The sequence below is a fragment of the Mesoplodon bidens genome (genome assembly GCF_964165515.1).
Source record: "Mesoplodon bidens genome assembly, chromosome: 19".
In the NCBI taxonomy this organism is placed as follows: domain Eukaryota; kingdom Metazoa; phylum Chordata; class Mammalia; order Artiodactyla; family Ziphiidae; genus Mesoplodon; species Mesoplodon bidens.
Genome location: NC_138179.1, coordinates 18,394,615 through 18,413,541, shown reverse-complemented (window position 1 = coordinate 18,413,541; position 18,927 = coordinate 18,394,615). Strand labels below are relative to the sequence as shown.

The 18,927-nt window shown below is 51.9% G+C and overlaps 1 protein-coding gene across 1 annotated transcript in view; it reads right to left on the bottom strand.

Annotated features, from left to right (window-relative positions):
• RAP1GAP2 (RAP1 GTPase activating protein 2) overlaps positions 1-18,927 on the bottom strand; it is a 186,987-nt gene that overhangs the window by 90,173 nt on the left and 77,887 nt on the right. Inside the window, exon 3 of the mRNA XM_081220432.1 lies at positions 12,653-12,737. Within this exon, the coding sequence (XP_081076558.1) occupies positions 12,653-12,737 (85 nt within the window). The remainder of the gene's footprint in view (positions 1-12,652; positions 12,738-18,927) is intronic.

Sequence of the window (18,927 nt, the reverse complement as noted above, 5' to 3'; positions counted from 1 at the left end):
CATAAATCACCTATTATGAGTATGTATTAAGCACCGACCACTAAGTGTTTATGAAGCACCTGCTCTGGGCCCCTTATGTACCAGGCCCTGTGACAACAAGGATAGGAGAACACGTCCTGTCCCCTCGGGCCGTGGAGCTGGGGCTGCATTGGGCCAGTTCCTCCCAGCCCTGCTCCAGCAACGCCCTGCCCCATCACACACATACACACACCTGCAGTCACACCTGAATGACCTCCAACTACACAAGATTAAGCAGGTGCTGGCATAGCTTCTGGGCCTCACCAGGCTCCCATCGGGGGCTCCTGAAAGAGGGCTGCTCACAGCCTATAGTAGGTTAAATGATGCCCCCCCCAAAAAAGATATGTCCACCCAAGAATCCGTGAATGTGACCTGATTTGTAAAAACGGTCTTTGCAGGTACAATTAAGCATCTTGAGATGAGAGCCAGGTGGATCCAGGTGGGTCCTAAGTCCTTATAAGAGACCCACAGACCCAGGGAGACGAGAAGGCCATGTGAAGACGGAGGCAGAGAGCGGAATCATGCAGCCCCAAACCAAAGGAATGCCTATAGCCACCTACATGCCTACAGGAAGAAGCAAGCAAGGATCTGCCTCCTCTAGTGCCTCTGGAGGAAGCTCAGCCCTGCCGACACCTTGATTTCAGACTTCTAGCCTCCAGAACTGTGAGAGAATAAATTTCTGTTATCTTAAGCCACGAAGTTTGTGGTAATTTGTTACACTGGCCCCAGGAAATGAATACACACCCTAAGGCCTGAAACACCATCTCCACACTCATCCAAGAACAGGGAATCTACTACGGGTCCAGGGGAAAAAAGCCAACAGGAGGGGGACACACAGGAGGTACCTACGGGACTCATACTGCAGGGGTGACTCCCTCCAGGAACAGACACAAAACCCACTGTCCACTGTCCCACAAAGTACCAGACACACTGGGCTTGAGTGTCAGGTCAATGACATGACCCCCAGGCATGCATGGGGTGGGGATGCGAGGCGGGGCATGGAATCTGGCAGGACCCCACTCCTGAGCCGGTCTCAGTACAGAAGTGTCTATGGCAGCCAGAAGAGGACTGGGATAATCAGTGAAACCACCACACAAGTATTTAGCTCACTGCCCACGATAAAAACCACGAGTATCCATCACATACCAATATAACACCTGTGTGGTGTTATATTGGTATGAAGCCCTTGCCCACCCACTTCCTCCTGTAATCCTCACAGCAAGCCTACAGGGTGGGCTTAGTCCCACAAATGAAGGAACTGAGGTTCCTAGGAGATGACCGAACTGCACAATGTCACACAGTTGTTACTAAGGCCCAGGGCTAGGCCCGGGCTCTGTGTGCCAGACCCAGGATTGTCCATCAGGGAAGGCAGGACCTAAAACAAGCAGGGATGTTGTAAACTAGAGGCTACGTTATGGGGTAGGACAGCTGCCAGGCCTTCAAAGGCAGGTGGCATGACTAGGGCTACAGCAGCATGCAAAGCATCCCCAAGGAGACGCCCTGAATGCCAAGTGCCTCTATCAGGGCACAAGGTCAGTATCTGTCTAGAAACATAGACTCGTTTCAATACTAGCCGCAGGCAAAAGGAATTAGGAAGGAACCTTCTGATGGGGACAAACAGATTATAAAATGCATTCCAAGGCCAACCCCGGGACTCTCCATGGCCTTGAATTATCCAGATCTCCACGCAGTCCAATCCCAAAACCCTTCATGAGGACACTGGCCTTACAGTTTCTCCCTATCACTGTGGGGACCACCTGGTCTGTGAACACTGATTAGCTCAGAGCAGCCTGACTTCAAGCGATGGGAACATGACCCAGAGGGATGCTTCCTCCCTAAAGACCCCTCCCCCAGGTCCATCTGAGTTTTGGGGCAGGATCTTTGGTTTTGGCCTTTTTCCAATACCCTTACTGTCATCCATACTTATCAGGCAGGGTTTTGGGTCTGATACACAGGGCTCAGGTGGGGCCAATCACACAAAATGCAATTTCAATTTTTGTTCATTGGTTATGGAGAGGCACCTCAGTCCTGGGTACCAGGCAGGGCATCAGGGAGTCCTGAGGAGGAGCTATATTAGCTATATTAGCTATAACTATATTAACTATATTAGCAACAGAAAAATCAGTGTACTTCCTTCCAGACTTTCCCTCCGAGCACTGCTGTTCTCTGGAGGAATAATAAGTACTAACATTCCTGCAGCACACGCCACGTGCCTCTAAGTGATAAACGTACATCATCTCAATTCATCCCCATTACAACCACACGCGGCAGGTACTCTCATATCCCTACTCTACAAATGAGGGAACTGAGTCCCAGAGACGGTACACAGCTAGGAAGTGGCAAAGCCTTACACCAGGTAAGCTGGCTTCAGAAACTGTGTTCTTAACTACTACTCCATATGGGTCACCTTTTTGAGAAAGAACCCAAAGGGATCTGGGTCCAGGTCAAAGGAACTGGATTAACCTCCCTGATGGGGGAGACCATGTGGCCTGTCAGAAGGAAAGGGAGATGGGCTGGAGAATCAAAGGAGAGAGGTAGGGTTCCCAGAGAGACCATTCTAGAAGCCCAGCTGGCCTGTTCCCCTGAAACAAAGGAGAGAAGGAATAAGGCCCTAGTGAACTGGATGCCTAGGCCAAAGCCTGAGGTTTGGGCTCCATTAGCAATTTCTAGGAGGCAGGGCGCCCCCTGGGGCCTCCAGTTCAGAAGGCTCCATGGGAACAGGCAAAGGACTCTCATGTGCTGGTGGCCCCCAGTTCCCTAGAGAGAAGCCCTCTGTATGTTTCTCAAGGGCAAGAACTACATCATCATCAACATCATCACCACCAACACCACCACCATCATCATCACCATCATCACCATCATAATGATCATCATTATTATCACAACCACTTACTGAGCCTCCACTATGTGTTAAGCACCCCACTAGCTGCGTCACGGTTTCCCTCGTTACTCCTCACACCCGCTCCTCTGGTGGCCACTGTCCTCATTCGACAGGGGAAGAAACTGGAGGTCAGGGAGATTAAGTAACATGCTCACAGGACTCACGGAAAGCAGTCTGGAGTGTGGTTAAGACAGCACAGGCTTCCGAGCCACACAGACAGACCTGAGTCCAAATCCTGGCCCTGCCCTCACCAGCTGTGGGACATCGAGCAAACAACTTAACCTCTTCCGCCAAGTTCAATCAGAGATGCCAGAAGCAATTCATCTCAAGTGTCAGCTCCAAATGACTGGCGGTGGTTACCTGCAGGGCTTTGTTGGAGAGGATTCTGAATCCACATCTAAACTCATGGGCAAGGGTGCCATGATCATTACTAACATCTGCCATGGGGGCAGAAGGCTGGTGGGAAGGCACAAGTGTCACACATTTGCTAGCCCTGATCTAGAGAAACATCACGGCTTACAGAGACAACCATACACGTGCATGAGTGCATGTATATAGCCAGTGGATTTTTGACTAAGGTACCAAAGCAACCCTAAGTCTTTTCAACGACTGGATATCCATATGGGAATAAATGGACCTAGATACCGGTACCATCAGGCCACTCAAGATGGCTATTCTCTTGCTCACTATACATCCCCCTGCTCAACCAGTCCCTGCCTCACCTACACCCTACTCACCTGACAGACTTTCCCTCTTAGTCATAGAGCCTAATCAGTAAATGCCTACATACTTGCCCCCCCCAACCCAGCTAGTTCTATTCTTTAGATCAGAACACCTCCACCATGATAGCGTATCAAAGGGGCAAAGGGGCGGTGAAGGATGTGCTCCTCTGCTGGTTTCCCTGGTAACCAATAAGCCAACCTGATGTCAAGTCAATTCCCCCTATAACGGGTATCCTCCCACTCCCCTCCAGTAGTGAAGACTGCTGCCTTGTCCTGCCCTCGTCTGCCTCACACAGTGGGGTGTCACTCCAGGACCTTGCTTCAGACATGTAAGATCCCCTGTCCATTAAACCATCGATGTCTCTGTCACTGACTCCAGGCTCTTTCTTCTCGAGGCTGGGCCAGTATAAGGCTTGCTGCCCAACAATGCCTATATCATGCCACACAATTAAATTAAATTGAGATGGATCTAAGATCTATAGCTCAAACTAGACAGCTTCTAGAAGAAAATATGGAAGAAAATCTTTGTGATATGGAATAAGCAAAGAAAGCTACAGGGCTTCCCTGGTGGCGCAGTGGTTGAGAGTCCGCCTGCTGATGCAGGGGACGCGGGTTCGTGCCCCAGTCTGGGAAGATCCCACATGCTGCGGAGCGGCTGGGCCCGTGAGCCATGGCCGCTGAGCCTGCACGTCCGGAGCCTGTGCTCCGCAACGGGAGAGGCCACAACAGTGAGAGGCCCGCATACCGCAAAAAAAAAGAAAAGAAAAAAAAAAAGAAAGCTACAGACACAAAATGAAAAAAAAGTCCATAAATTGGACATCATCAAAATTAAAACTTCTGTTCATCAAAGACGCTGTTAAGACAAGGAATGAGCTTGTATCTAGAATATGTAAAGAATGCCTACAGAGAGACAAACAACCCAATTTTAAAGGGGGAGGAGGGGCAAAGGAACTGTAAGAATGGTCCACAAGCATATGAGAAAGTGTTTAACGTCATTAGTCATCAGACAAATGCAAATTAAAGCCACAATGAAATATCCCTCCCTACACACCCACTCAAGTGGCTAAAATTAAATAGACTGACAATGGCAAATGTTGACAAGGATGTGAAGCAGTCAGAGCTCTCATAACACTGCTGGTAGGGACATAAAATGGTACAACCACCTGGCTAAAAGTTTGGCAGTTTCATATAAAGTTAAACATTCACCTCCCCTTTGACCCAGCCATTTCCCTCTAGGTATTTACCTAAGAGAAATGAAAACACAAGTCCAAAACAAAACAAAACTTATACCAGAATGTTCAGAGCATTTGGTTATTCATTATAGCTCAAAACTGGAAACAACCCAAATGTCGCTCAACAGGAAAATAAACAAACTGTGCTGTATTCATACAGTGGGGATAAAAAGGAATAAACTACTGATACACTCTACATCATGGGTGAATCTCACAGATATTATGCTGAGCTGGACACAAACAAGTACAGACTATGTGATTCCTTTTATTTATTTATTTTTATCTAGTTCCCTGACCAGGGATCAAACTTGTGCCTCCCTCACTGGAAGCAGAGTCTTAACCACTGGACCACCAGGGAAGTCCCCGTGACTCCTTTTAAATTCAGTTCTAGAACAGGCAAAACTAATTTACAGTGGAAAAAAAAAAATCAGAATACTGGTTGCTTCCCGAGGGGCGGGGGTTGGGATTGACTAGGAAGCAACATAGTGGAACATTCTGGGGGAAGAGAAAGGTCCTCTATCTGAATCAGAGTATGGGTCCCATGGGTGTATCCATTAATAAAAGTACAGTTAAGATTTATGCATTTCAATGTATGTAAATTTTTAAAAATCCGGTTACACCTAAAGTAATTTGCAAGAAGTGTAGGCTAGTTGGCCTTAAAACAATGAACAAATGCAGGGGACACGGGTTCGTGCCCCGGTCCGGGAAGATCCCACATGCCGCGGAGCGGCTAGGCCCGTGAGCCATGGCCGCTGAGGCTGCGTGTCCGGAGCCCGTGCTCCGCAACAGGAGAGGCCACAACAGTGAGAGGCCCACGTACAGCAAAAAGAAAAAAAAAACAATGAACAAAATCAGGTACGATATACACATGTGCACACGTGAGGGGTGGGTTCATGCAGGTGGTGCACACATAGACATCTCCCGGCTCTCTAAGCCTCCAAGGTGCCCCCCGACAGATGCAGAGCCAGGTTAAGCTCCCCTCGCATCTGCACGGCCCTTGGGCTCCCCTGTCCACTGGCCTGTATGAAATCAGAGGCCTCCTGGGAAGTGGTTCCTGAGGAGACAGCATCTGGACCAGCGACATAAATAGGGTCTGTGTGGGGACCAGAGACAGCTCTCCTAGGACGCCAAGAAGAAAGCCAGCTGAACCTCCTGCAGCGGTGGTCATGGGCCGCAACAAACGCTTGTCCCGACTGTCATGCCCCCACTGCAGAGCTTTCTTGAAGAGGGGAAAGCAAAGCCCCTGCTGGTGTCCTTGAGCCCTTCCTGCCTCCGCCCAAGAGGGGCCCCAACATCCTTCCCACAAACGCCTCCTCACCTCGTCCATACAAACTTGGTAGGTGTGACGGGGGCTGACACCCCCTCACTCAACCCTGACAGAGGCAGGTGGGTGGTCTCTTTTCCCAGTGAGAACAGAAGACAGGGGGCAGGAACCAGAGGCAAAGTAAGAGATGGCATCAGGCCTGGGGCAGTGCTACAAGCTGGAAAGGAAACCCCTGCGCCTCCCCACCCAGGCCAGAAAGTGGCTGGTGGACAGTTCGGGAGCCTGGGAGGGTAGGAGGCCGAGACCCAGCACAGCTCTGCCCAAAGGGAATGAAGGGAGTGCAGAGAAGGTACCTCTGACCTCCACTGTCTTCCCCAACGTGTGGGGACTTTGCACCTGCCTGACCCATCACTGAGGGTTTCGAGGGCATCGGTGAGTGATGGAGAGCAAAGTACCAGGGGGGCAAAGTACAGGCATGAGACTTTCTGCTCCCCCCACAGCGGGCACCCCAGCCCTCCTTGTTCTCTTCGGGAAAGGAGGAGGTCTGGGGTGGAGGAGGCTGCCCTCAGACTGGCACAAAGCGGGATGGAGAAGGCTGAGAAAGGGTCACCTCCCAGCCGACCAGGCCAGCCCAGGCCTGGTGGGGCTCCAGAGACGAGTGTGACAATTCAGATCAAGGACACACCAAGTCCCAGCATCACCACCTTCGATAGAACGCCCCGTGCACTTACTGTGAGCTGGCAAAGAATCAGGAGGGTCAATCCCAACCCCTTCAAGCCCAAAAGGCTGTTGTATGGTTGGTCCCAGGGGGTCACTCAACCCCTGTGCTTGCCATTAGGGTCCCTTCCAACTCCCCCACCCACCTCCCCATGAAGCCATCCTCACTCCTCTCCCTGCCACTGAGAAGCCACATGACACACTGCAGCTTGTCGCATGCTCAGCCATATGGTTTCTCCTGCTCAGTTAAGGCCCCCTGAAGACAGCAGGTTCTTTGAGGGACGAGGACGGCGGCCTCAGTTGGACCACACGGGGCCTAGCGCAATGCTGGGCACACACCCGCTCTCCTTGGTGCCTGGTGATCCGTTTGGGTATGAAAACCAGATCATAAAAGATGTGGGCTTGGAAACAATCCACAGCATTCCCAGGGAGACAGCCCCAAGCCCCTCTCCCAGCCCACCCTGCGCCATCCACAGCTTGAATTCTGGTCGGGAACTGGGCTCTCATTCTGCCCATCTGCTCAGCATCTCTTTGGTGGCTTTTTCTCAGTTTCATATTAGCGAGAAAAAAAAAAAATTCCCTTGAAAACCACAAGCAATGAGGTGGAGAAGGGGGCGTAAAGGACCAGTTGCAGCAGGCGTGCCAGTAGGGGGCAGGGGCCTGGGGGCCGGGGGGTGCTTCTCGGGCTGGAGGCCAGCTTCTGCTCCAGCAGTCCCTTCCCAATGGGGGAAGTAACTAGAGGAGGTTGTCCCTGGTGTGTGGGGTGGGATGAGAGCATCTTATCAAAAATGGTTTGGGTCTTAGAACTAAATTTACTCTATGACTACAGGAGGAACACAGCTATCTTCAATGGGACCTTGGCCAAGTCATTTCCCACCTCCGGGCCTCCAGCTTCCCTAAAAAGGAAATGGATCGGGCTTCCCTGGTGGCACAGTGGTTGAGAATCTGCCTGCCAATGCAGGGGATACGGGTTCGAGCCCTGGTCTAGGAAGATCCCATATGCCGCGGAGCAACTGGGCCCGTGAGCCACAATTACTGAGCCTGAGCGTCTGGAGCCTGTGCTCCGCAATAAGAGAGGCTGCGACAGTGAGAGGCCCGCGCACCGCGATGAAGAGTGGCCCCGCTTGCCACAACTAGAGAAAGCCCTCGCACAGAAACGAAGACCCAACACATTATTAATTTAATTAATTAATTAATTAATTTTTTAAAAAAGGGAAATGGATCACCCATCCCTGACATTTTGTTACTCCCAAGCTAATCAATACCAAAGGGGTTTCACTGCCACCCCTAACCCAAACCTGCAATGCCAAGGGAACCAAGTGAGACCCTCCTCCACTGCCCAGATGCTGGGAGTGTGGGGGTGCTGATGGAACTCCAGGGCCAGTGACCCTGGAGAGATTCCAGCCTCCACCCTCAGTGTCTCAGACCTCGACGTGCAGTAATAACCTGGGGAAGTTGGGAGGTATCAGCAAAGCAGAGGCCTAATCCCACCCTGGAGAGGACATCGCAGGCAGGAGCCCAGACCTGCACAGGTGACTCCACAGGTGAAACTGATAGGGAAGGAGGGGGCTTCAGTCCACATCTTGAAGAACACATGTATTCAGGCTTTTTTTTTTTTTTTTTTTTTGGCCGCACCGTGCAGCATGCGAACTTCCCCGACCAGGAATCGAACCTGTGGCCCCTGCAGTGGAAGCGCGGAGATTAACCACTGGACGACCAGGGAAGTCCCTGTATTCTGGCTTAATTTAGAAAAGTATTACCTGGAGAAAGAGGGTCTGCTGGGATAGGAGATTCAGACAAAACCAGAGGAGTGGAAGGGAAGTGCCTGCTCCTCCAACCTAGATTCCAGAATAGTCAACACACCATAAACATCTACCAGAACTAGGAACCCACAGAACAGGATGCAGTTGCTGCCCTGAACTCAATGCAGGGACGCGTTGGGCTAACAACATGACTTGGTAAATGCAGTCCCGACACGGCTGCTCCCTCTGTGTTGAGCAGGCTGGGGAGAGGTAAATGAGCATCGTAGGTTTTTTTTGTTTGTTTGTTTGTTTTGCAGTACACGGGCCTCTCACTGCTGTGGACTCTCCCGTTGCGGAGCACAGGCTCCGGACGCACAGGCTCAGCGGCCATGGCTCACGGGCCCAGCCGCTCCGCGGCATGTGGGATCTTCCCGGACCGGGGCACGAACCCACATCCCCTGCATCAGCAGGCAGACTCTCAACCACTGTGCCATCAGAGAAGCCCGCATCGTAGCTTTAAGTAGCCACCAGGACACTAACCCCAGAGGCCACCATGAGCTCCACATGGTACTCGGCCTCTCCACCGTAGTTGACACATCTGCCCATCCCTCTCACCATGTCCCCAGCCTCATCCACGCCAGCCTTTCCTTGGGGAGGCCACCCCCGGAATCTCCCATCTTCTCACTCCATCCTCTCCCTGGAGAGTTCACCAACCCACCCACCCCTCCATCCCCAGCTTCAATTCCCATCTCTACAAAAATGACTCCAGATTTTTATCTCCAGTCACACCCTTCTTCTGAGCCTGGCCCCCAAATACCCAGCTGCTCAATGACACCCCCATTGGTGTCTCAAGCATGTCCAACTCAGCACTTAGAACTTAAATCCTCATCCTCCCTCCTGGGTCACCCCCTCTCAGAGAATGGCTTTATCGTTTATCCAGTTGATCCAAACCTGGGACCATTCTTGCTTCCTACCTCTCCCCAAATCCTCATATCTCACCAATCCACCTCCTGGGAGATCTCTGAGATCTGACCACTTCCAGGTGATCACAGGCCCTTCAGAGTCAGTCCTCTCCCACTGGACTCCTGCAGTGGCCTCCCAACTCACCCCACTTCCACTCTGTTCCGTCCCACACATCCTCCATACGAGCCAGGGTGACTCTGCAAAAGTCCTGTCACCTTACTCCTCTGACTAAAATCTTCAATGACTTCGATGCCCCTAGTTAGGATAAAGCCCAAAACCTTGAGCAAAACTTCCACGGGTCTGCCTCCTTGTCCCTAACTGTGAGCGCTCTAGCCATCCTTGTTCCTCGAGAATAAACTTCTCTCCTGCCTCAGGGAGGACGGAGCCTACAGCAGTGCTTCTGGAGCTGTAATGTGCATGTGAATCACTAGGGAATGTTGGTAAAATGCAGATCCTGATTCAGTGGTCTGCAGTGAGGTCTGAGAGTCTGCATTTCTAAGGAGCTCCCAAATGAGGCAGGTGCAGCTGGTCTCTTGGCCTCACTCTGAGTGATAAGCATCTAGAACACTCTCCTCCACCTTGACTGCACTTCTGCTTCACTAACTCCTACTCTACTCTCAGGGTTCAGCTTAAGCATCACTTCCTCAAAGCCCTCCCTGACCCTCTCCAAGGCTCGATTAGATCTCCCCTCCACAGACCTTATATTGTCCGAGCTATGCTGTGCTTCTCCTTTGGAACATTCATCACACCTAACTGTCCATCCCTCATTCTTGAAATAATTTTTTCAACTTTTGTCTCCGTAGCTGGATGAAAAACTCCAAGAGAACAGGGACCATACTGCCTTGTTGCTACTAGGTGCCCAGTGCTCAGCACTAGACCGGGCACATGGTCAGCACGTGTAGTAGAAAGCTGTTGGTCTTGCCTGCCCTGCATCCGTTTCCTCTTCCTCTTATTGTAGCACCTTCAATTTTCCTTAAACCTCCACCCCTCCCCCATTATCCGTTCTTACAGTTTAGACCATAGGTCCCCAACCCCCGGGCTGTGGACCGGTACCGGTCCGCAGCCTGTTCGGAATCGAGCCGCACACCAGGAGGTGAGTGGTGGGCGAAGCTTCATCTGTATTTACAGCTGCTTTCCACCGCTCGCATTACCACCTGAGCTCCACCTCCTGTCAGCATCATGGTGAGTTGTATAATTACTTCATTATATATTACAATGTAATAATAATAGAAATAAAGTGCACAATACATGAAATGTGCTTGAATCATCCCGAAACCATTCCACCCCCCCCAACCACCGCCAGTCTGTGGAAAAATTGTCTTCTACGAAACCGGTGCCTGGTGCCAAAAAAGTTGGGGACCGCTGGTTTACACGGTGGGCAGGAGACCCAGGTCTGGCCAATCAGAGCCTTCCATCTCTGAGATAGACATGTGACCTAAGCCCAGCCAATGAGCTTCCTCCCTGGGACTTTTGTTAGAACTACTGGGGGAAAATGATACTCTTCTTTCCACTGGAGTTACTTAGCAGGTAGGATCTACTGTCACCATCTGCCACCAGAGAGCCAGAGCTTGACAAAGGATGAAACACAGAAGAGAAATGGTAAGAGACAGATCTCGTGGATGCAGCCGTGCCTGGAGTCTATACTTGCCATTACGAAGGCAATAAATTTTCTTCTATGCTTAAGCCAAAGCGAGTTATGTTTCTGTCACTTGCCACCAAGAGTCTTGACTAACGCAACATTCAAATAAATATTGGGTGTTGGGTAAATTAAATGAGCACATAAGTAAAGCCTGCCAAGAGAACTCAGTGACTCCTCCTAGGAGACTTTCAGAATTCCTCCCTGCAAACTCCCGCCATCCATGAGCAAAGAGACAAGCATCCCACACCCAACTCTGCAGACCAAGGGACTAAAACTCAGAATGGCGATATGTCTCAGCAATACCCTGTGCAAACAAGCCACCCCAGCACCTGACTCGGATGCCAGCACTGTGACTAGGCTGACGAAGGTGGTCTGGCTTTCAATGCCCCTGGGTACCCCACCAGGAAGACAGCAGAGCTGTCTTCTAGGTCAGCCCCTGCACCCTACCCACTCCTGCATTCCTAATTCAACCAGGACAGGCTCTGACTGCCATTCTGTGATATTCCCCCTCAGTTCTGTGTGTGATAGGCATTCAGTGTGGGGTGATAATGGGAAGATGGCTTTTATCTACCTCCTTTGAGGGTATCACTTTGCAACAGATTAGGTCAGGGAAGAGGGGGTACAACAGGGACTCCCAGGAAAGAGATACCTAATTATTTCCCTGTGAGTCACCTTGTAGCAGAGCCCCAGGACCTCAGATGACTCAGGTGACGTCTTCAGAGCTAGTCCTCACCTGGCAATATGTGAGGGAGGTGCACTGTTGCCTAGGCAGGATTACTGGCTGAACCAAAGTCCTCCCTGAGGGCCAGCTCAGGCCCATGTGGCCACCCTGCCAGGAAGACTGAACAGTAAAGGGGGAGAGCTCAGTGTAGGGAAGATGCAGCCCCCTCAGGGTCCTGGAATGTAGTCTCCCAGGAAAGAGACTTGGGAATGAAGTGCTAATAGGGAAAGAATTACTGGCTCCCAGAACCTCCAAGGCAACTCTCCCACAGAGATTAGGGTGACAGGGCCAGCCCAGGAGGCCAGTCAGAGGCAGGTAGAGCAGCACACAAGTGCCATTCAAGTCCCAGGAGGGTCCCAGCCCACAGGACCCCTCCTTTCCCACCCCCAGCCCCAGGCAGCCCTTCTGGGCAGTAGCCCCGTAAGGCTCCCAGCTGCATTCTGAGTGTCCCCACTTACTCCCGCCTGGGCCCCTTGTGCCGGAACCTACAGCTCCACAAGGCCTCTCGCTGATCACCAAGCATCCCGCCCACCCCATTCAGCCCCAGTCTATTTCCTCACCGCCCCCTGACACCCCTGAATCTCACAATCACACTTTCCTCCTACACTGGTAATCTCAAGTGGACGCTGCCTTCAGAGGTGTGGAGACACTCCAAGGCCCCCATGGGGACAGAAGCAGCCGGGCCAGGGGCCAAAGCAACAGCCCTTTCCCCGCCCACTTCCCCTCCCCACTTACCAGCCGGAAGCCTCTTACCTTCATGGTGGGAGGCGCAGTGAGAGGAGGGGACAGCGGCCGGTCTGGGAGGGTCACATCCGAGCTGTTGGCCAGCTCCTGCTTCCTGTTAGGCCAGAGAACACAGAGGAGGTGAGTGGGGGCCTGTCTGCCCCTCCCCTCTCTCCTCTAACAGCAGCTGGGCTTAAGGACACAGTCTAACACATGCAGAAAATAGAGCCAGTGCATTTCTTTGCCAGGATGTGCTAAAATCTTAGGCAGAGCTACTCCCAGTGTGGTTCCTGCACCACAGCATCAGCATCACCCAGAAACTTGTTAGAAATGCACATTCTCAGGTGCACACCAGACTCCCGGGTGACGGGGCCCAGGAATCTGTGTTTTAACTATCTCTCCAGGTGAATGTGATGCTGAGGTCTGAGAACCACCGGTCTAAAGAGATACAGGACTGGGAAGGAAAAGAAGGGGAGAGGGGTAAACATTTTCAATTCATCCTCCCTGGGGGGACCCCTTTGTCCCTAAACACACACACACACACACACACACACACACACACACACACACGCCCTGGTCAGACTTTGGGAAGACAGGGCTGCCTGCTGTGTATGCTGCAGGTAAAACTTATTTTAGTCCATGTGGGCTAGGACCGTGGAGAGGCAGCTAAACAGAGTCGTGTCACCATGACAACACAATTGCGACAAGTCCGCTGCTCTCACACACTCCCCACTTTCCATCTGGCCCTTGCTGGTGACCAGGGAGTGCTAGTTTACAGTCCAATCAGTAGGGAGAATGTGTGCCACGGAAAAGCCTTCAGAGCGATGGTTACGCACAGGGCCAGCTGGGCAGAACCTGGGGGAGTCTCCGGACAAGGGACTCTGGTGTCCAGGACGTGCCCTGGCTATATCCTGGGACAGGAGGGAGAGGCAAGGATAACAGGATTAAGAGCCTAAGAAGACCAGGCTGAGCCACAAAGCCCCCAACTTTGCAACTGTTTGCTTCTCCAGAGCCCCACCCTGAAGCAGCCAAGAGTCAGCCCCCAACCTGGTCCCACTTAAACGACCAAAGGACCCCCACTGCCACCTGGAGACAATGCTTCTGTACTTTGTTCCAGCCCATGTCCTGCCAATGGGGGTGACAGCTCCAACCCCAAGCCCCCTTCGTGAGAGAAGCCATGTTCCCTACAGACCCCCGCCCTCCGTCTTTCCAGAGGAAACCCTGGCCCTGGGGCTCAGACACCAACCCAGCCTGGCTCCCCTCAGCCCAGGCAGGCCCAGCTACCCTGGAACAGCCCCTGCCTGTCCCTGTCACCTGTCCTCCAGGGAGCCAGGTAAGGAGGCTGTGTGAACATCTGGCTTGGTGGAGGATCCATGTGACCCCATTAACCTCAGCCCTGCCAATCCCCCTTTCTGCACCTCCACCTGCCTTCCTCCTCCTTTATTCCTGGACCTTGGACTCACTCCGATGACTGGAGAGTGGGGTCCCCTCCCTCCTGATCCAGACTGAAACTAACACAAGAACCAAAGAGCCAAGACTCAACACTCAAGACATGCGCACACACACGGTCACACACAAAGGAACGGACGCAGCTCCTTCTACTTCTCAGTCAGAGCCACCAGCCTCCCCTTGCACTTATGGCCTTGGATGTTACCCTTGTGAGTAACGTCCGGCTGCTCTGGCCCTCACCTGCCTGTGGGTCCAACAGAGCTGGGTGGGAAACAAGCTTGATTCCCCTATAGCCACTCTACCCTTTCCAAGCAGGCACTGCTCCTCCTCTATGGGCCTGCAGCCCGAGACTCATGATGATGGAAAAGGAAGGGAGGAAAGATGCTCAGAGAAGGGGAGCATCACCCTCAGGTCCCCTGAGGTGAGGACGGACAGGGCAGTTCCTCGGTGGGTCTGGGAGCCTGGAAGGGAAAACCATGCAGGGAAGGGAGGGGAGGCAAGCCCCCACCCAGAGTCTACAGGACTGTGTGGGGTTAGCTGAGGAACTCTGGCTTACTCCCCCTGGAGACGGCTTGTGGGCAAACGTGACCAGTAGCCGCCCTGGCTCTCTGGGAACACAGACCCTAAAGGAGGGCAATGCCAGCAGGTTTTTCACATCAGTGGTCGGGGGACCCTCATATACATAGTCACACTGTCTGGTTCTCTCCATAAGGTGGGAGATGTCCACGCCCGCAGGACCAGAGCAGCTGAGATTATTACCAAGGTCCCCGAGTCCCAGGCAAAGGGCCCTCGTACCCAGTCCCTCGTGGACTAAGCCTCTCTCCCCTGAGCCAGTCTGTTCTCCCTGGACCAGTCTCCAGGAAGTGGTGAGGACTATCTCATGGGAGCACGGGGCATCTGCCAGAATGATTTCCTAAAGGATGCTTGGAGCCTGGAAGGTGCTGGAGCAGGAAGGAGCACCAGTGGCTACCGGCCTCCTGCTAGCTCCAGGGCCCTGTCCAAGACTCCAGAGGGGACACCAGGCTGGGCAGAAGGCATGACCACTGCCCTCACAGAGCACATGCACACTGATGGCCGCAAATCAGAAACTACCCTGCCTTGGTACCTAGATGGCTTGGAATGGCTTTACGGGAGGGGATGGGTCACATGGCACCAAACCCTACTCTGGACTTCAGCCCTCCCTCCTAGGAGCCAAAGGTACTTATTTAAGAGCTGACTGCCTGTTATGGATTGAATCATGAACTGCCTTAAAGATATTTTGAAGTTTTTTTTTTTTTTTTTTTTTTTGGCCACGCTGTGCGGCATTTGGGATCTTAGCTCCCTGACCGGGGATCGAACCCGCGCCCCCTGCGTTGGAAGCACAGAGTCTTAACAACTGGACCACCAAGGAAGTCCCAAGATAGTTTGAAGTCTTCACCTACCTGTGAATGTGACCTCGTTTGGAAATAGGGTCTTTGCAGATGTACCCAAGTTAAGATATGGTCATTAAGGTGACCCCTTAATTCAATAGACTAGTGCCCTTATAAGAGGAGAAGGTGGCCACCTGAAGACACAGACACACAGGGAGAATGCCATGTGACAACAGGGGCAGAGGTTGGAATGATGCACCTGGAGCACCAAGGAAGGCCAAGGATTGCAGGCCACCATCAGAAGCTACAAGAGGCAAGGAAGATTCTTCCCTGGATCCTTCAAGAGGAGCATGGCCATACTGACACCTTGATTTTGGACTTCTCACCTCCAGAACTGAGACAATAAATGTCTGTTGCTTTAAGCTGCCTGGTTTGTAGTACTTGGTTAGAGCAGCCCTAGGAAACAAATACACTGCCCAAGTCCCATGTTCTAGCCTTGGCTTTGTAATTGGAAGACCAAAACCCAAAAGGATGCAATCCCTGCTTCAGCCTCACCACCCCTGCTCTGGTCAGCTGGGCTCAACCTCGCCCTGCCCCAGACCTCACAAACAATGACATTTGCGTGTGAGCCACCCTCCCAAGGACAGCCAGGCCCAGCCTAGCCACCAGCTGGTGCTAAGATAAGACAGAGTAAGAACATGGTGCTCAATGCAATTCTAGCCCTTTCTCAGCCAAACACATCACACATACTGAGTGGTGAGAGTGACATGATTATCTCAAGAGATAACCTTGAATCTGCTCTCATTTATTATAAGCAAAAGGTAAATTATTAGCAGAAATGGTAACCTCCCTCTTATTTGTAATGACTTTCTTGTAACCCACAGTGATCTTGACACGGGTCATGGCACTAAGGTTGGAAACTGCCTCTCGAGCCAAAGCCAGCCCACAGGCAGCTCTAAGGCCGCAGGGTCCCAGACCTACCCAGGAACCCAGAAGAAGAGGGGCTGGTGACAGAGGCAGAGGAGGGAAGCAGGGAGATTACACACGCAGCTAAAAGAGAAGGGTGGTAAGAGCAGGTGTGAATGCACAGGTCAGAAGAGCCTCCCGCCTCTGGGGTCCTGGAGGCGCAGCCCACTCAGCTTCCCTCTGCCCCAGAGCTACTCTGGGATTCTTTCCCCAGCTAGGAGGGCTCAGGGAGGCCGGGAGAGGTCCTATCTGGCTTTAGCCAAATGTAAATCTCAGGAGGAAATGATCAAAGAGCCGGGAGAGGAAGCTGAGAAAGCAGGGGGATGATTCACCCAGATGGGGCTGTTCACAGGGAACTGGGCAGACCTCCAGGCAAAGACGCCACTTACAGCACCCAGGCCTCCAGGGTCCTTGCCTCCAGCCTCCAGTGTCTCTGCCCCAGACCATTTGAAGTCACTGCAGCTATCATCTCTCCCACATTTCTATGAGAAGGACCTATATTAAGAGTCAAGAGATTCCTGGGTTCAAGTTTGTCTCTACTTGCTACGCCACTGTGTGACCTTGGTTACGTTACCTCACCTCTCTGTGTCCCAGTTCCTTCCTCTGCAAAGATGGGGGTGATAATGTTCTGAGGAATTAAACATAATGGCTGTGAAATAAAATATAAAGTCCTATACAAATGTAGACCATTATTATTATAACTCATAAAATGGGGATCAGGTTTCCAAGTGGAAAGAGAGAAGCAAGGGTCCAGGGCTGTTTACGTGTCTTTGAAAACATTTCTGGCATCTCAAATAAGCACCAGTTCTAGCCCCGGGGATCTACCGTCAGGATCGTAACCATTGGTTAACAATCAACAACAGGAAAAATCCCCTGTAATAGCAGATGGCTCTGAGGACAGGTTTAAGCCCTCCCTCTGGCACAGAGTTTCTCCCAAACCTACACACTCCCCTTGTCTGCATCTCCCACTACACCCGTTCCCCAGCCACCCTGCCATGTTCGGCCCTGCTTTCTCTTGCTTTCCAAGTAGCCAAGCTAGAGAAATGCATACAGCTGGCCGCTATGAAGAGCTTCCCAGGAAAACCAAACCAAAAGGAACGAGACACATCATCACAATAGCCAAAAGGTGGAAATAACCCAAGCAGCCATCAACCGATGGACGGATAATCAACATGGTCCCTCCACACACTGGAATATTATTCAGCCATAAAAAGGAATGAAGTACTGATACATGCTACAACGTGGATGAACCTCAAAAACATGCTAAATGACAAAAGCCAGAAACAAAAGGCCACTATTACACGATTCCATTTATATGCAATGTCCAGAATAGGCAAATCCAGAGACAGAAAGCAGGTGAGTGGTTGCCGGGGGCGGGGGCAGAAGGAGAAGGGGTAGGGAGGGTCTGTTCACGGGTCCGGGGTTTCTTTTGGAGGTGATAAAAATGTTCTGGAACTACGCAGTGGTGATGGCACAGCTTTGTGAATATACTAAAACCCATTGAACTGTACACTTTAAAAGGGTGAATTTCATGGTATGTAAATCATACCTCAATTTTTTTTTTTTTTTTTTTTGCGGTACGCGGGCCTCTCACTGTTGTGGCCTCTCCCGTTGCGGAGCACAGGCTCCGGACGCGCAGGTTCAGCGGCCATGGCTCACGGGCCTAGCGCTCTGCGGCATGTGGGATCTTCCCGGACCAGGGCACGAACCCGTGTCCCCTGCATCGGCAGGCGGACTCTCAACTACTGCGCCACCAGGGAAGCCCTCTGGCTGCCTTTTGATGGCCCCGGGGGCTGTATGCAGGGTCTTACATTCTGGAGATGCTGAAGATGCTGAGTACGGTTTCCTGACTAATCCCACCTGTTGAAAGCAGTGCCTTTCTTCCCCACCCCCAGCATTCTTAAGTACTTGCAGCATAGTACTTAAGAACTTAGGAGAGGGCTTCCCTGGTGGCACAGTGGTTGAGAGTCCGCCTGCCGATGCAGGGGACACGGGTTCGTGCCCTGGTCCGGGAAGATCCCACATGCCGCGGAGCGCTAGGCCCGTGAGCCATGGCTGACGAGCCTGTGCTCCACGACGGGAGAGGCCAAAACAGTGAGAGGCCCGCATACCGCAAAAAAAAAAAAAGAACTTAGGAGAGGGTTTTGGAGTTCCAACTTTTCACATTTCCAAACCCTGCATAACCAACTAGACCATAAACGATAGGAAATAAAATAAAACAAAATGAAATTAAAAAGCTTCCAGAGAAATCATCATAAGAAGGAGATACGATGGGAAGAAAAGGGAATTAGAAGCCAGGACTGGCTCCTACCAGCTCTAGCTGTGACAAGCTGGACCCTCAGAGTCTTATTATCTCTGCTTTCCCCTCTGCAGAATGGGCAGGCTAACCCCAACTCCTGTTCCCTGCACTGGACTCGGAAAATTGCGCTCAACTCTTCAATATGACTAGAGTCTTAGACAGTTTTCGTGGTGGCAGAGAATTGTGTGGTCATTGGGCAAGTCGGGCCAGGGGGAGGGACAAGCAGGGACTGGGCTGGGTAT